Below are 14149 nucleotides of genomic sequence, written 5' to 3'. Positions count from 1 at the left end.
TTGCAGCCGCGACATAATCCAGGCTCCTTTGCCATATTTGGAACCGTGAGTCTGAGCCTCTGTAATTAAAGCTCTCAAATTTGATACGAGTCCAAGTGATATTATATTTTATGTTCCTAGGTAGCGTGTCATTTTGACTAACTACTTTCCTTTTCATTGTGCGAGGTACCAATAAAACAAGCAGGGAGAGCAAGTCTTAAGGACGAAGTAAAAGGATCGGACGTTTAGAGCTTCGGACGAAGACTAGAAGAGTGCGGGATTGGGGCCAAAGTCTGACAGAGCTAAATTTCTTCCCTTTCTTTATTTTGTATAAAACATGTCTATTTTATATGTTTACATTTACTTTGTATGAACATGCTTCCTGTTGTAGATGTTTGTATAGATATTGAAACCTTTATAGGTTGGAACCTAGGATTTAGGTAGACGATATTTCAAATTGTACCTAAATGATAAAAGAGTTGTATTCTTTTTTATTAAAGTCAATAAAAGTGAAAGAATATTTCTCGTATAGAAAGTTGATTACCTTTGAATATATCTTTAAAAGTACATTTCATAATTTGAGAAGCTTAAGAAAAGAAAGTAAAGAAATATTTGGGCTTAGAACCAACTTAATGAATTCAAATAAGTGGAATTTCCTTCAAAACTCGAGTTTGGGAAAATAGTTCTGAGGATATGGTTGACTGAAGAGATAAAATAGCCGTATTCGATGAAAGTTGTATGTACGGCTTGGAGGGAGATCTTTCATATCTTTCGAGATCCACCCTACAATATGGGGTAAAAAAGCCAAAATAAGTGATTTTAGATAAAAAGAAAACCGATTCTTGAACCCTTTCACGCTCATGTCACGTCGTAGAAAAAAAAACAGCAAAATCCGATCCAATTTATCGTAATCGATTAGTTAACATGTTGGTTAACCGTATTCTGAAACACGGAAAAAAATCATTGGCTTATCAAATTATCTATTGATGCGGATAATATATGAATTAAATAAAGGTTGTACATATATATTTTTTCTTACATAAACACATGAAATTAGTTTTAGATGGGATATGCCCAGTATACTATCCTTACAAGAGGACAAACTATTTTTATCCGGATATTTTAAATCCGAACTCAAAGTACCTCACTTAAAGGGAATTTGTTTAACTCTTTTAAAACTAAGATGACATGCCATGATAGTTTTTTTTTTATACGGGAAACTAAATAAAACATAAGCAATTTATACATAATCGAAGGTCAATTGAAGCTCTGGATTACCTAAGTCAACCGTATTCTACGGATCCTTAATACTGGATTACCTAACACCTTCTGCGGGGATCATCATAACCCTTACCTATAGAACTCTGGATTATGAAGGATTTTTCACTGTATTTGAATAAATCCTTCACTACTGGTTTTCCTAATTTCCTAAAAATTAGGTGGCGACTCTTTTTCAAAATAAGTCCGAAAGAGCACCAACAAGTTCATAGTAGCTTTTATGCACCCGCGTAAATGCGAACCGTAACATCTAGTTGTTACTGATTTCTTCTGGTAGAGCTCTTCACCACAAACTCGTAGCTGTTTTCTCGGCACTGACTTCACATAACACTCTGTCTGATAAGGATAATTGAATTGCGCTAAATGAATCCATCTCAATCTTCTGTTTCTCGACCTCTTTCGTATTTTCGGGATACGAGTCGTCCAAAGCATAGACTGATTCTTCTCTTCGTAACAACGCCATGATCTTGATCTTCCAGATGTTGAAGTTATTACTTCGCCCATCAAAATTCGCTACCTCAAACTTCATAGATGTCATAGTCTCCTCGTCTCCTAGATCTCACGACCTGTAGGCTCTGATACCAATTGTTAGCACTAAAGCGATAAAAAGCACAGTAATTAACGTGATTCGGATCGATGTGATCTTAATCCAGGAAGAACGACCGGCACTTTTATTAATATCAAGGGAGAAAGTAAGTTACAAGATTGAATATTCTTAGATTCTATGCTTTATCCTTAATAAATCCTAGCTAGCATATATTTATACTACTAGGTCTAATCCTTTCCTAGAAAGGATCTAAATCCCACTCACACTCGAAAACCAACGAAGAAAAAAGTTTTCTTTTATTTTTTTCTCTTTTGAGGAGGAATTGGCTTTAATAACTTCTCAACTTCACATGCATAACAAGCAGACAAGAAGAAAAAGAAATGTTAATGTCGGCGGACCTAATTCACCAATGATTAAACAATGACAAACAAAAATCCTATGTCAGAGACACTATTTTATTCCTTATTTCTTGTCTTTATTTCGATTTTTTATTCAAAAAGTTTCTGTTGTATCATGCATTGCAAAAAAGTAATTGAAGAAATTTAATACTATTTACAAGTAACCTTATTATAATATACCGAAGCTATCATGTATTGCATAAAAGTTAGCAAATATACTAAAGAATGAGAAAGGGAATCAACATATAGTGATTCTAAAATCTTACCATAATTGGGTATTTCACTATCATGAGATCTAATAATCATTATTGTAGAAGAAAAAATAAGCTTCTTCACTTGAGTTTTCTTGTTTCAGTTGATCAAAAATTTTCACAGAGTGGCTAGGACTTTTTTCGGTGCGTATGAAATTGGAGGGAAAGACAACTGAGTTTAATAGTTTTGTCCATATGGGTTTAGGAGTCACGTGAGTGTCACATGCCCTTAGGACCGTTACTTTTTAAACGGGTTCCGTTAGGGAGATAAAAAGTGCATCACTTTAGCAAAATTAAGGGATAAAATATGCTCAAGTTATAATTGAGGGACCAAAATGAACCTACTCTCATAGTTAAGGGATCATTTTAGCCCTTTGCTCCTCCCTTATATATGGTTATAATACAATAATATAAATTATCATGTAATGCTAATTAAGTGGTGAGTTTTTTTAGTGTACCAAAGTAACAACATCAATAACCAACATACACCATCATGGTGGATTTTGATTAAAAATAAAAAAAATCTATAAGCAACATACCCCTGCAAAAACTTAATAATTTTTGGCATTGCAAGCAATGGAAGAAAATATCTCTTTTCTAGGGAGATCTAGTAAGCGTTTGGACATGCGATTTCATTTCATGAGATGAAATCTCAAATCATGCCTTTTTTGTAAAAAAATTTAAATGTAAAAGTTAACTCATAAGTTCATATTTTATAAAAATAAATCCATAAGTTGGTAGATATATTACCAATCATGTTTACCAACCATTTATATCAAACATTAAAAGATTTACAAGTTGGTAGTATATTTATAATAAATTTACTCTTACCAACCATGTGGGAGGATTATATTAAAGAGTAGTTACACTACAACTCATGTTCAATTTTCCCTTTTATTGAACTAAAGTTTGATCAATTGATGTATTTTTTAGAAAGGCCTTCTAGTAGCGTATTAATTTTTTTTTTTTTTTTTGTATGAACTATGACTTGCTCATTTGGTAATATTGTAGAAGAATTGGGAAAGTTTTGATGATTTTTACAACTTGTGGGGTTTTTATGTCTATAAGAAAAAATACAACTTAAGAAATTCAAATTGCATGTCCAAACAAAACTTCAACTTCAAATTATCATGATTTCATCTCATGATTTCAAATCATGTCCAAACGGCTCCCTAGTATTTTAGTGCTCATCCACATACATAAGGCTAATATCTAATATTTCATTGCTCCTCCATAAAATATCCTCTAGTGTCATTTGGTCCGTGCTAAGCCTGCGCCCAAACCGATGTTAAAAATTTAATTTGTAGATATTTCATAAAAAAAAATCAATTCTTGCTTCTTTATTTTTGTAACATTAATTTGACACTTCCAATACTTCTAACCTTTCAAAGTACATAAATGTATACAAAAATTAGAAAACATATTTCTTAGTTGTATTAGTTTTTTTTTTTAAAAAAAAAAAAAAATCAAACAATAGAAAACTCTTCTAATTAATATTTTACTTAAATATTTTGAGATTAAAGTCTCTGATGATCTAAATTGAGCTTTCCATATGTTATATTAATTTCATTTGGTTATTTGAATTGAACCCATATTGGCTAACTTATTTTTTACCAAAAGATATTACAGTATTCAATTAATGTCAGAAATATTTAATGCAAAAATATTGTGATATGAGAAATTAACAAAGTTAGCCTATAATAAATATAACTAGTTAAAAGCCTTTATATTACAAGATCTTTCTGTAGAACTTCTTCAAATTAAATCACAAAAGGAAAACACTGAAAAGTCAATAAAATTAAGTTGTTCTTTCGTTAAGCTTTCTTTTTCCTTCCAAAAGATGCATGTTGAAAAACAATATTTTCCCTTTTTTTTAAATAAAAATAAAATTAATGAACCTTTTTATGAAATCATCATTGTAATAACTTTTTCATGTTGAACTTAACTATTTTGTCCTAAATTATATAAAATATTGATTATCCAGTATTTTACAAAATGTTTTAATATTAAAAATAAGTAAAAAAATTTTTTTTTGCAATTGTCTAGTATTGTTACTGTTTGAAGATCAATTGTATTTTCTTTAACTACATTATTTTTTCAAACATCTTTAGAATATAGATAAAGAAAATATTTTATAGCTCCTCTTTTAATATAGTAAGTTATTAGATAAGTTTTATGTTAAAAGTGTGCGCATTTAATATTTGACTAATTAGTACTGTACTTCAAAGTTCATTTTTCGATTGAGACGAAAGAACTATAATTTGCACTATACATTTTTAAAGTATTTAACATTAATATAAGTTTATATGCATTTATTCCTTTAATGTAAAACTGAATTCTACCTTAAGTGAAATCCTTTTTAATTACAGGAGAAAATAAAACAACTTTACGTCTAACCAGACGAATAAAAATTGAAAATAGCAAATAATAATTAGTAAACAACATTAACAAATACTAAATAGTATTATAGGAATAATATTTCAATTCAATAATTAAGCTTATGTTAAGATAGAATTTGAATGACAAGATAATTCTTTACGTGTCTATAATAAATTCCTAAGGAAAAATATATTTTAATACAAGTTTAATAATAAAAACTCAAATATATACTCCATTCCATATTAAGTGACCTTTTATGCTTTTTATTCCGTTTCAAAATAAGTGATGTTTTAGGATTTCAAGAATGTTTTGGACAGATTCTTCCAAAAATTGTCCTTGTTTAAATAATCAAGATTCATTAATTACATTTTCTTTTTCTAGACATTTAATTATATAAGCACAATATTTTATGTCAAATGAAATGTCTATGTATCAACATTAAGATCAAGTTGTTCTCCACCAACATACTCACTCTCAAATTCAAAAGGAATATTCAGATCAATTTGAAGTGAAAACCTTTGGTTATTTTCTGTTGTAGCCATATTTACTCAACAATTAGTTTTTGTTTCACGTGAAGAAATTTAAACCTTCTTTTGTAGCAGAATTTTGGTGAGAAATGTTAATAAGTTAGCTCCAATTTTAAATTTTCATTCGTAATCTAGATTTACAATTGAAATTTTTACATCTTGTGATTTTTGTTCTAAAGTTTCATCCATTAACTGTACATACTCCAAAAGATTCATTAAAGTCATTAAGCTTTGTTAGTTGAAGGTTTAATGCTACCCCTCGTTAATTGTTCATCCAACTAAAGTTTTAATTACCTACTACTCAATACCTAATGTTAACTTAGTAGGCGTTTGGCCATGCGTTTTCAAACCATGGTTTGAAACCATGAGTGAAAACGCATATCCAAAAAGACCCATAAGTTTGTTCTAAAGTTTCACTCATGGTTCAACTTTTTAAAATATAAAATTTTACCCATAAGTTTATATTTTGTAAAAAAGACCCATAAGTTGGTAGATATTCTTAACAATTACCCCCATTAATCATTTACCAATCTCATTAACTTCCACCAACCTTTATTTATGTCTACCAACCTTTAATTTAAGTGGGAGGATTATATTAAAGAGTAGTTACATTACTATTTATGTTAAATTTTCGTTTTTATTGAACTAAAGTTTGATTAATTGATGTTGTATTTTTTAGAAAGGCCTTCTAGTAGTGTACTAATTTTATTATGAACTATGACTTGCTCATTTAGTAAGATTGTATAAGAATTGAGAATGTTTTGATAGTTTTCCCAATTTGTGGGGTTTTTATGTCTATAAGAGAAAATATAACTTAAAATATCCAAATTGCATGTCCAAACATGGTTTGAAATCATATTTTCAAACCATGTCCAAATGGGGCCTTAATAAATAATTAGGGGTAAGTTAGTCAAAACACTCCTAATTTTTCAAGAGTGAGCAATTTTTTAAAGGGTGTGCATGAGCTAAAAGAGGCATTAAAAAAAAACCTAAAGTTCCCAAAAATTACCAAAATGTGTGAGGATTCACAATGTCATAAAAACTTCAATTAGGGCTAAAGATATAAAAATAAATTCATGTGTGGACTACAAAAAGTTGGTATTATAAAAATCCACGTGGAGTGGTCTCAAAAGAAAAAAAATGAAAATATTCAAGGAAAAATCAATTGGAGAAGCCACATGTAAGCATCTTATTAGAGTTGTGAGTAAGGACTACAAAAACTCACCATCTTCACTTATATATAGTACTAATGGCATTTGGCTCGTGTTAAATCCGGGCCCAAACTATATTAAATTTTTAAAATAAAAATAGCATTTAAAATTAAAGTCTTGAAACGGAGAAAGGAATTGAAAAGGTAATGAAGTAATTTATTTTTCTTACTCTAATCTTTCCTTGTCCCTAAAAAATACATGTTAATAAACGATGTATTTTTTTGATTTTTTCTTAATTTAATTTATTTTTTAAAGAAATCTATATTGTAATTTCTTAAACGATGTAGTTTCAGTATACATTTAACTAACCACTTGTCCTAAATTATACAAAACGTTGATTATTTCATCTTTCGTAAAAATTCAATATTCAAAAATGTGAAATGATCACTGTTATTTTGAATTATTTAATTATTATAATTCGGAGAACTTTTTTTTTAATTTTTTTTTTTACCCCTCCCCCAGGAGCTCCTCTTCTTTTAGTCCCTTGGTGACTCGAGCCCACAACCTTCGGGTTGGAGGTGGGTGCTTCCATATGAGCAACCCCCTCTTGTTATTATTCAGAGAGCTTAACTGCATTTTTTTACTTACTGTTTCATACATTTTTAGTTATATATGAAAAATAATTTTTAATTTTATGATTAAGTACTTTGGTAGAAAGGGAAAGTTAAGAAAACTTGTTTACTTGTCTACAATAAATTTCATAGGAAAAAAGATACTTTGAAGTAAATTTAATAATCATTTCCACATAAAAGAAAGATAATAATTTTTGGATTAATTTTAAACTTAGTTGAATAAATAGATCTTCTGTGGTGTCATTATCACTCCAATCCACATCATCACTCCTTGTAGCATTTAAGAAACCCATAAAGTTATTTAAATTTACCAAAATGGATGAAAACTTATAAAGTAATTAAAGCTTCAATTAGGGATAAAATGGACAAAAACTTTCATGTGAGGACTACAAAACTTCTGAGATCCTCTCTAATATATAATAGTAAAGTAATAATATAATAATAATAATATACATATATTAAATTATTGACATTATAAATCACAACCAAATTTAAGAAATCAAGTGAAACTTAAATACTCATTCAATCTGTGTAACCCGGTCTATGCATGTTCAAGAGAGAAAAAGTATTACTAAAACGTCTTGCTAGGTGAATTTTTTAATTTTATTTTTAATGCAATTGCGCCTTATGGTGGTGTCTCCCTTTATAGATGCACAAAAATTAGGTACACTGGAGTCGGATTTAACATCCAAATCTCCACAAAGCTTTCGTACATAATAGGACGAATCTCCCTAACAGGGCAAAAATGGGGAATTACTCCATGCTAGGTGAAACTAAAACCCAGAAATAGTAAAAAGAATTACTCCATATGTCCTAATTTATGCGATACTTTTTGTTTTTCAAGTTTCAAACTTTTTAATTGTAACTATCCATTGAACATAGAATCTTTTAGCTTTTCAAGATAACATTTACATATTTGCAAACTATGTAAAAAATACTATGTGTCTGTTTGGAAAGCCACCTGGGAATTGGAATTGGTATAATTACTAGAGTAATAATTACACAGTATAGTAATTACGATGACCTGTTTGTTTGTCATAAGGTAATTACAAGCGTACTGTTTGGTTGCACAAATATATTACACTTTTAAATTAAATATTAAAAATTAAAAGTTAGTTATCAAAAATTAAAAGTCAATATTAGACAAATATTTTCATGAATAACCGATTTTCTTGGAATCCAACAATTGAAGAATAGTTAATCGTGATTCTTTTCCTAATCGCGACATGAAATATTCAAGCATCATTGGTTCCTATCCTTTATTATTATTATAACCATTCGTAGCTCTCATGGTGATTTTCGTGATGCTTTTAGGTTGCTTTCCCCCACTTTATTAGTATATCTTTTGAGTATATTATTTCAGCATTTCCCCCTTTGTTTTTGAATGTCTCTTCAGGGTTTTGGTTGCGTGCTACTTATTCCATTTCAAAGTGTGAGGAACATATCAGTGAAATTGAAGGCAACAACTCAAGAAACAATAGAAGTTTATCTTTTGAGTATTATTTATATTATTGAATAATTTTTGTAAGTGTTTTTTTTTTCATCCCTTTTGTTTTTGAATGTCATTCTTCAGGGTTTTGAATAGACTTGCACATATTCAATCTACGACTCAAGAGACTAATGGAGATGCTTGGAGGCTAAAGGTGTACTTGTGGTGTATTCCATTTGGAGCAAGACCGGGGTAAGGACGGTAGGAGGAGACTCGGAGCACTTCCCGTGAGGAACATATCTTGGTGATGGATGAATTGACGCGACAAATACAAGGTGAGGGTGCCTTGGTGTATGTTGTTCGCAGAGATGAAGGCAACGGAGTTAACTCAAGAAACAATAGAAGTTTATGACTGATTAGCTTGAGTATTATTTAGATAAGTGGTGATTGAATAATTTTTGTAAGTGTTTTTTTTTTTTTCCAGTTCTACAAAGTGGTGGTTGAAATTTTATGTACGGGCTTTATGTCAAGTTAAGATAGTCGCTACGGTGGATGTGTGGGCACACAATTAATTGATATCCGAGACAAGGTGGAAGTGGCATCGGTGGAAGACAAGATGCGGGAAGCCGAGATGGTTTGGGCATGTGAAGAGGAGAGACACGGATGCTCCGGTGCGGAGGTGTGAGAGATTGGCTATGGAAGAGGTAAAGGGAGGCCAAAGAAGTATTGGAGAGAGGTGATTAGACTGTCGGCTCACCGAGGACATGACCAGATAGGTTGTGGAGGATTCAAGGCTAGGTGGCTTACCGTTTCACCATAGTAGTTGCGGTTTGCTCATTTGTTTAGCCATTTGGTTTATGCATTTGATTGCTGCTTATATTTGTTCGTTGTACTTTGATTATCTTATTTATCTATAGTAGTTAATGCTCCTTTCTTTTCGGAGACGTTCTACCATGACTTTCTCGCTTTTGGTATTCGTTGTTATCTTATTGTTTTCGATATGCTTGGCCCTAGCGAAAGGGTCTTTCAACAAACTCGCCCTACCTTTATACCCTTTGATTATCTTGTTGTTGTTGTTGTTGTTGTTGCTTTATAAGTTAAGATACTACTCAATTAATTGATATCTTTCACACCGCGTAAAGCTCGGTTAAATGCACTAGTTAACTGTAGAAGCACTATAATTCAAGCCCTGTACCTAAAAATAGAGTAAATATCTTAAAAGGTCACTCAACTATCAGGATTATGTAGCAAAATCACTCAACTTTATTTTGTATCATTAAAATCAGAATAAAATCTCTCAAAAAAAGGTCAACCAACAATGAGGAATTATGTAAAGTCATTCAACTTTGTTTTGTATCAATAAAATCAGTCAACTTAAATTTTTCTGTTATAAAATCACTCAACCAAATTTCTTATAAAAAAAACTGACATGGCAATGAAAACGTTAAGATATTATTTTCATCCCGCTCTGTTTTCTCTTTTGCCATTTCTTTTAATGAGAATGGACATTCAATTTATGAAGTTCATGAGAGTGGGGAATTACTGGATACGTTTCGAGTACTGGGAAGACAGTTCTTGGCGTTGTCTTTTTCCCCTTCTAATTTTGTTATTCATCAACCTGTAAATTGTCACTTTTAATGGTGCTATTTAGAAGGCAATCGCCATTTATTGATATATAGATAAATCCAGTCACTTGCCTCCCTCCATTATATCATGAGTAACGATTCAAAATAACATTCTTTAACTAACATGATGACTTTGATCAATATTTGTTTGCTATCATTTTGGTAAACAAATGTAAAAGACCTTGGGAAACGTAATACGAAGTTAGTAATCTCATGGCCAAGAGAATTGTTGGTGCATTACTTTATTTAATTTTGGGTCTTCCTTAATTCTGTTTGAATGTAAGATATAGGTCTCCTCTACTTTTGTTTTATGCGGGATCCATGTTTACATGGCATAAAAAAACACTTAGTTTGCCGTGTCATTATTTTTTTTTAAAAGAAATTTGGTTGAGTGACTTGGGTCATTTGCACGATTACCCTTCAAAGGCACTGGTTTTTAATTTTAGCCCCTCAAGTTATGGTCTTAAATTTTTGGCTTTCGCCTAATATCTCGAGGTTCTGGATTCGAATGAAGTTTATAGCAAAATTAGTTCTATTCGGGCAAAAGTTAGGCCTTAAGGCAAATTTTTACCCAAAATTAGGCCTTAAGGCAAATTTTTACCCAAAATTAGGCCTTAAGGCAAACCTCAGCCTTAAGACCTAACTTTTGCCCAAAATTAAGCCTATTCGGGCAAAAGGTAGGCCTTAAGGCAGAGGTTTGCCTTAAAGTAGAGTTTGAATCCAAAACTTTGTTTTGCGATTTTTTTTAAAATTACCTGAGAGGAGGTTCGAATCCGAAACTCATGATTTTTTAGGCGGGCAAAAATTAAAAAAGCCTTTGAAGGCCGGAGTGATTTTATAAGAGAAAAGCTATAAGTTGAGTGATTTTATTGATACAAAATAAAGTTAAATGACTTACTACATAATTCCTCCTAATTTAGTGACCTTTTGAGAGATTTACTCCTAAAATCACTCAACTTAAGCTTTTTGCCTCTTATAAAATCATTCAGCCGAATTTGTCATAAAAAAAAATATGACATGACAAAATAAATTAATTTTTTTTGCTATGTAGACATAGACCCCACAAATAAAACAAAGTAAAATTTACTTGGCATAGCTTACATTATTACCTATTTATGGAACATAACTAAACTTTACAATAATTATATTTAGTAGCTAAAATATAACATATTTACTTCCTATAGCTACCATTTTTTTACCACTCATCGATGACTTCCCACACCCCTAAATTTAAGCAAAAAAAAAAAGGTCTCTCTCTCCTATCCCCTAAATACACGCCATTATGCCCAATATCCCTTAATTTCCTCAATTTCAAATCAGTTTTACAATAGTTCAACTTCCTTGTTTATCTCTAATTAACTACTCATTAATTTCACTCATAATTCAAATCTAATTCCCAAAAAAGGTAAGATTCTATACTGATTTTTAATTTTCACCGTGTATTTAACCTATATTTTTTTTTTTTTTTTTTTTTTTTTTTTCGTTTGAATCAGGAATGCAACTCTAAATAATTAATTATCACTGTTTGTTCTTGGTTGTTTTTTCTTAGATTCAAGTGAAATGGCTAAGAAAGCTTCTACTCCGATGAGGAATAGAGGTATAGAACCCAAATTTGAGATTCCTAATTTTTCTTTGGGAATTTCTCAACATGAAACTGCCATTGCAGGCTCTTATGCTGAGAATCGTTCAAAAAGAATTAACGATCCTAGGCGTTCTACTGATTATGTTGATTCGAAGAGTAAACAACAAGAAAAAGTGAAAAAGGTTTCTCAAATGGAGATACAAAAGAACAGAAAGTCTGGTAACAATGTTGCTAATGTTAAGGGCAAAAAAATTGCTAAAACCAAACATAATGTCGATGAGGATGATGATGTAGAGGTATATTTATGTTATACTTTCAGTATATTTATTTCGTTTGTATTTTTTAGTTCAGTTATTACAGATCTGTGAATTAACCATATCTATATTTTATGTGCATTTTAAGTATATTTTGTATTGTTATTTTTTTTTCACATGTTTCTTCAGTTAATTCGTGTTTATTGTTCTTCACCATAACTGTAATTTTTAAGATTTTTAAGTATATTTGTGTATATTTTGTTGTGAGTTATTACGGATTTGTAATTTACATATTCAATCAATATATGTCATTATATTTTCGTATATATATATATATATTTATTGTTGAATTACATTATATTTTTTCATTGTCAATCATCGTTTTGTTGTATATTTGTATATATTTTTGGTTGATCCCTTTTTTACCGATTGTCTGTTTTTTGTCAATCATATGTGTTTTTTGGCATGTTGTTCAGGTATCTAAATTTTTGGTTACCAAGCACCCTGCTGCGGCACCATCTATGTGTAGATACACGAATGTTAATGTAATGCAAGATATTAGAGGCAAACTAATAGACCCACAATTGGACATGTTCAAGAATTCTTGTTTTGGTAAATATCTCAGAATGCAGTAATTGGATGTACAAGTACAAATTCTTCGGTGCTTTATGGTCAAAGAACTTAGGGGCAGCACATATAGGTCTTTACATTTGAAATAAATGGTAAAGTTATGCATTTCGGCCTTAGAGAATTTGCACTGATCACTGGGTTAGATTGTGTCTCTGATGAAAACGATTTTGTTTATGATAACTCAAAACCGAATAGGCTTATGGTTGAATATTTTGGTAGAAATAATGAGAACCAACTGCCAATTAAAAGACACGAGCTTATTGAGTGTTTCAACAAGACAAGTTTGGGATGATAAAGGGATGACGCAGTCAAGATGGCAATATTGTATTTCATAAATACGTGGGTACATTGTGGTGAGCCAAACTCAACAAACATACCAAGGATCCATTTTGATGTTGTAGAGGACGGGAGATATAATGAGTATCCTTGGGGTAAAGAGTCGTTTAGAGAGTTGGTTGTAAGCATTGGACAGAAATATCTTTGGTTTTAAGAAATATTATAGGATTCATGGGTTGCCACTTGCTATGCAAGTCTAGTTGTATGAATGTTGCTCAAAAGTCCCGTCCACCATTGCAGTTAAGATGGGGAATTTAGTTCCTAGAATTTTGAACTGGCGGACTACGGAAGGAAAACCAAAATTCAAGAGATTGATGGATGGCATGTTCAGAGACGACAAAAATTCGGTAAACCAGATTTTTAACAAACTGAATAGTTATATTTGTTTGTGTCCTTTACCATTTAACTGTTTTCATATGTTTGTTTTTCATAATATATTTTGATTATATTTTGACTATATTTATGAAGTAAGACATTTGTGATCAATATATTTTGACTATATTTTTCCTCATATTTTAGTATGTCCCCAATGTAGATATATATGGTAATGTAGTTTCTATATTTTGTTGTTCACAGTCTTGTAGATTTGAGGAAGTTGTGCCAACACCCCATGAGTTGGAAACTCTTAATTTGCCTCCTGTTGCACATGATATACCAGACGTCAAACATGGAGTTGATGGTGTACATGGTACTGATTTGGTAGATGATGATTACGATGATTTTAGTACCACACCACCTGGTGTGTCCAGTGGCAAACAACAACAAAGGAGTGTCAATTTTGATTCCCCGCGATGCAAGAAACGGACACAGTTTCCCGTTTCTGTTTCTCCTTCTAGGAAACAACCATCACGGAAGGAATCTCGGATAAAAGGGACAAGGAAACCAGATGCACCTACGGGACCCGATAAACAAATGAGTTTAAAATGATAAGTTTTCAATATGTTTTTGTTACTTCAAGAGATTAACAATTCTAATTCTATTTTTTGTTTTCAAGAAAGAAGTAGGCGTTTTGTTTTCAATATGTTTTTGTTACTTCATATTGCTTGTGTCAAGTAATTAACAATTCTAATTCTATTTTTGTGTTTCAAAACTGTAGGTGTTTGACTACATGGATAACAACTTCAAAAAGTTGTTAGATGCAATAAAGGGCA

General features: G+C 31.1%; 1 protein-coding gene across 1 annotated transcript; it reads left to right on the top strand.

Moving 5' to 3' along the window:
* The first annotated feature begins 11495 nt into the window (after nt 1–11495).
* Nucleotides 11496–12299, top strand: LOC132062519 (uncharacterized). Its single transcript, XM_059455069.1, has 2 exons — nt 11496–11793; nt 11863–12299. Exons 1-2 carry the CDS (start codon nt 11757–11759, stop codon nt 12144–12146), a joined length of 321 nt encoding a protein of 106 aa, XP_059311052.1. The 5' UTR covers nt 11496–11756; the 3' UTR covers nt 12147–12299.
* Nucleotides 12300–14149: the final 1850 nt, after the last annotated feature.

Source organism: Lycium ferocissimum, chromosome 7 (assembly GCF_029784015.1).
Source record: "Lycium ferocissimum isolate CSIRO_LF1 chromosome 7, AGI_CSIRO_Lferr_CH_V1, whole genome shotgun sequence".
NCBI lineage: Eukaryota > Viridiplantae > Streptophyta > Magnoliopsida > Solanales > Solanaceae > Lycium > Lycium ferocissimum.
This window is presented reverse-complemented; position numbering and strand designations above follow the sequence as displayed.

Coding starts and splice junctions, on each gene's coding strand:
- LOC132062519 (XM_059455069.1), top strand. CDS start 11,757: ATGGCTAAGAAAGCTTCTACTCCGATGAGGAATAGAG. Junction 11,794..11,862: donor TACTCCGATGAGGAATAGAG/GTATAGAACCCA, acceptor CTGCCATTGCAG/GCTCTTATGCTGAGAATCGT.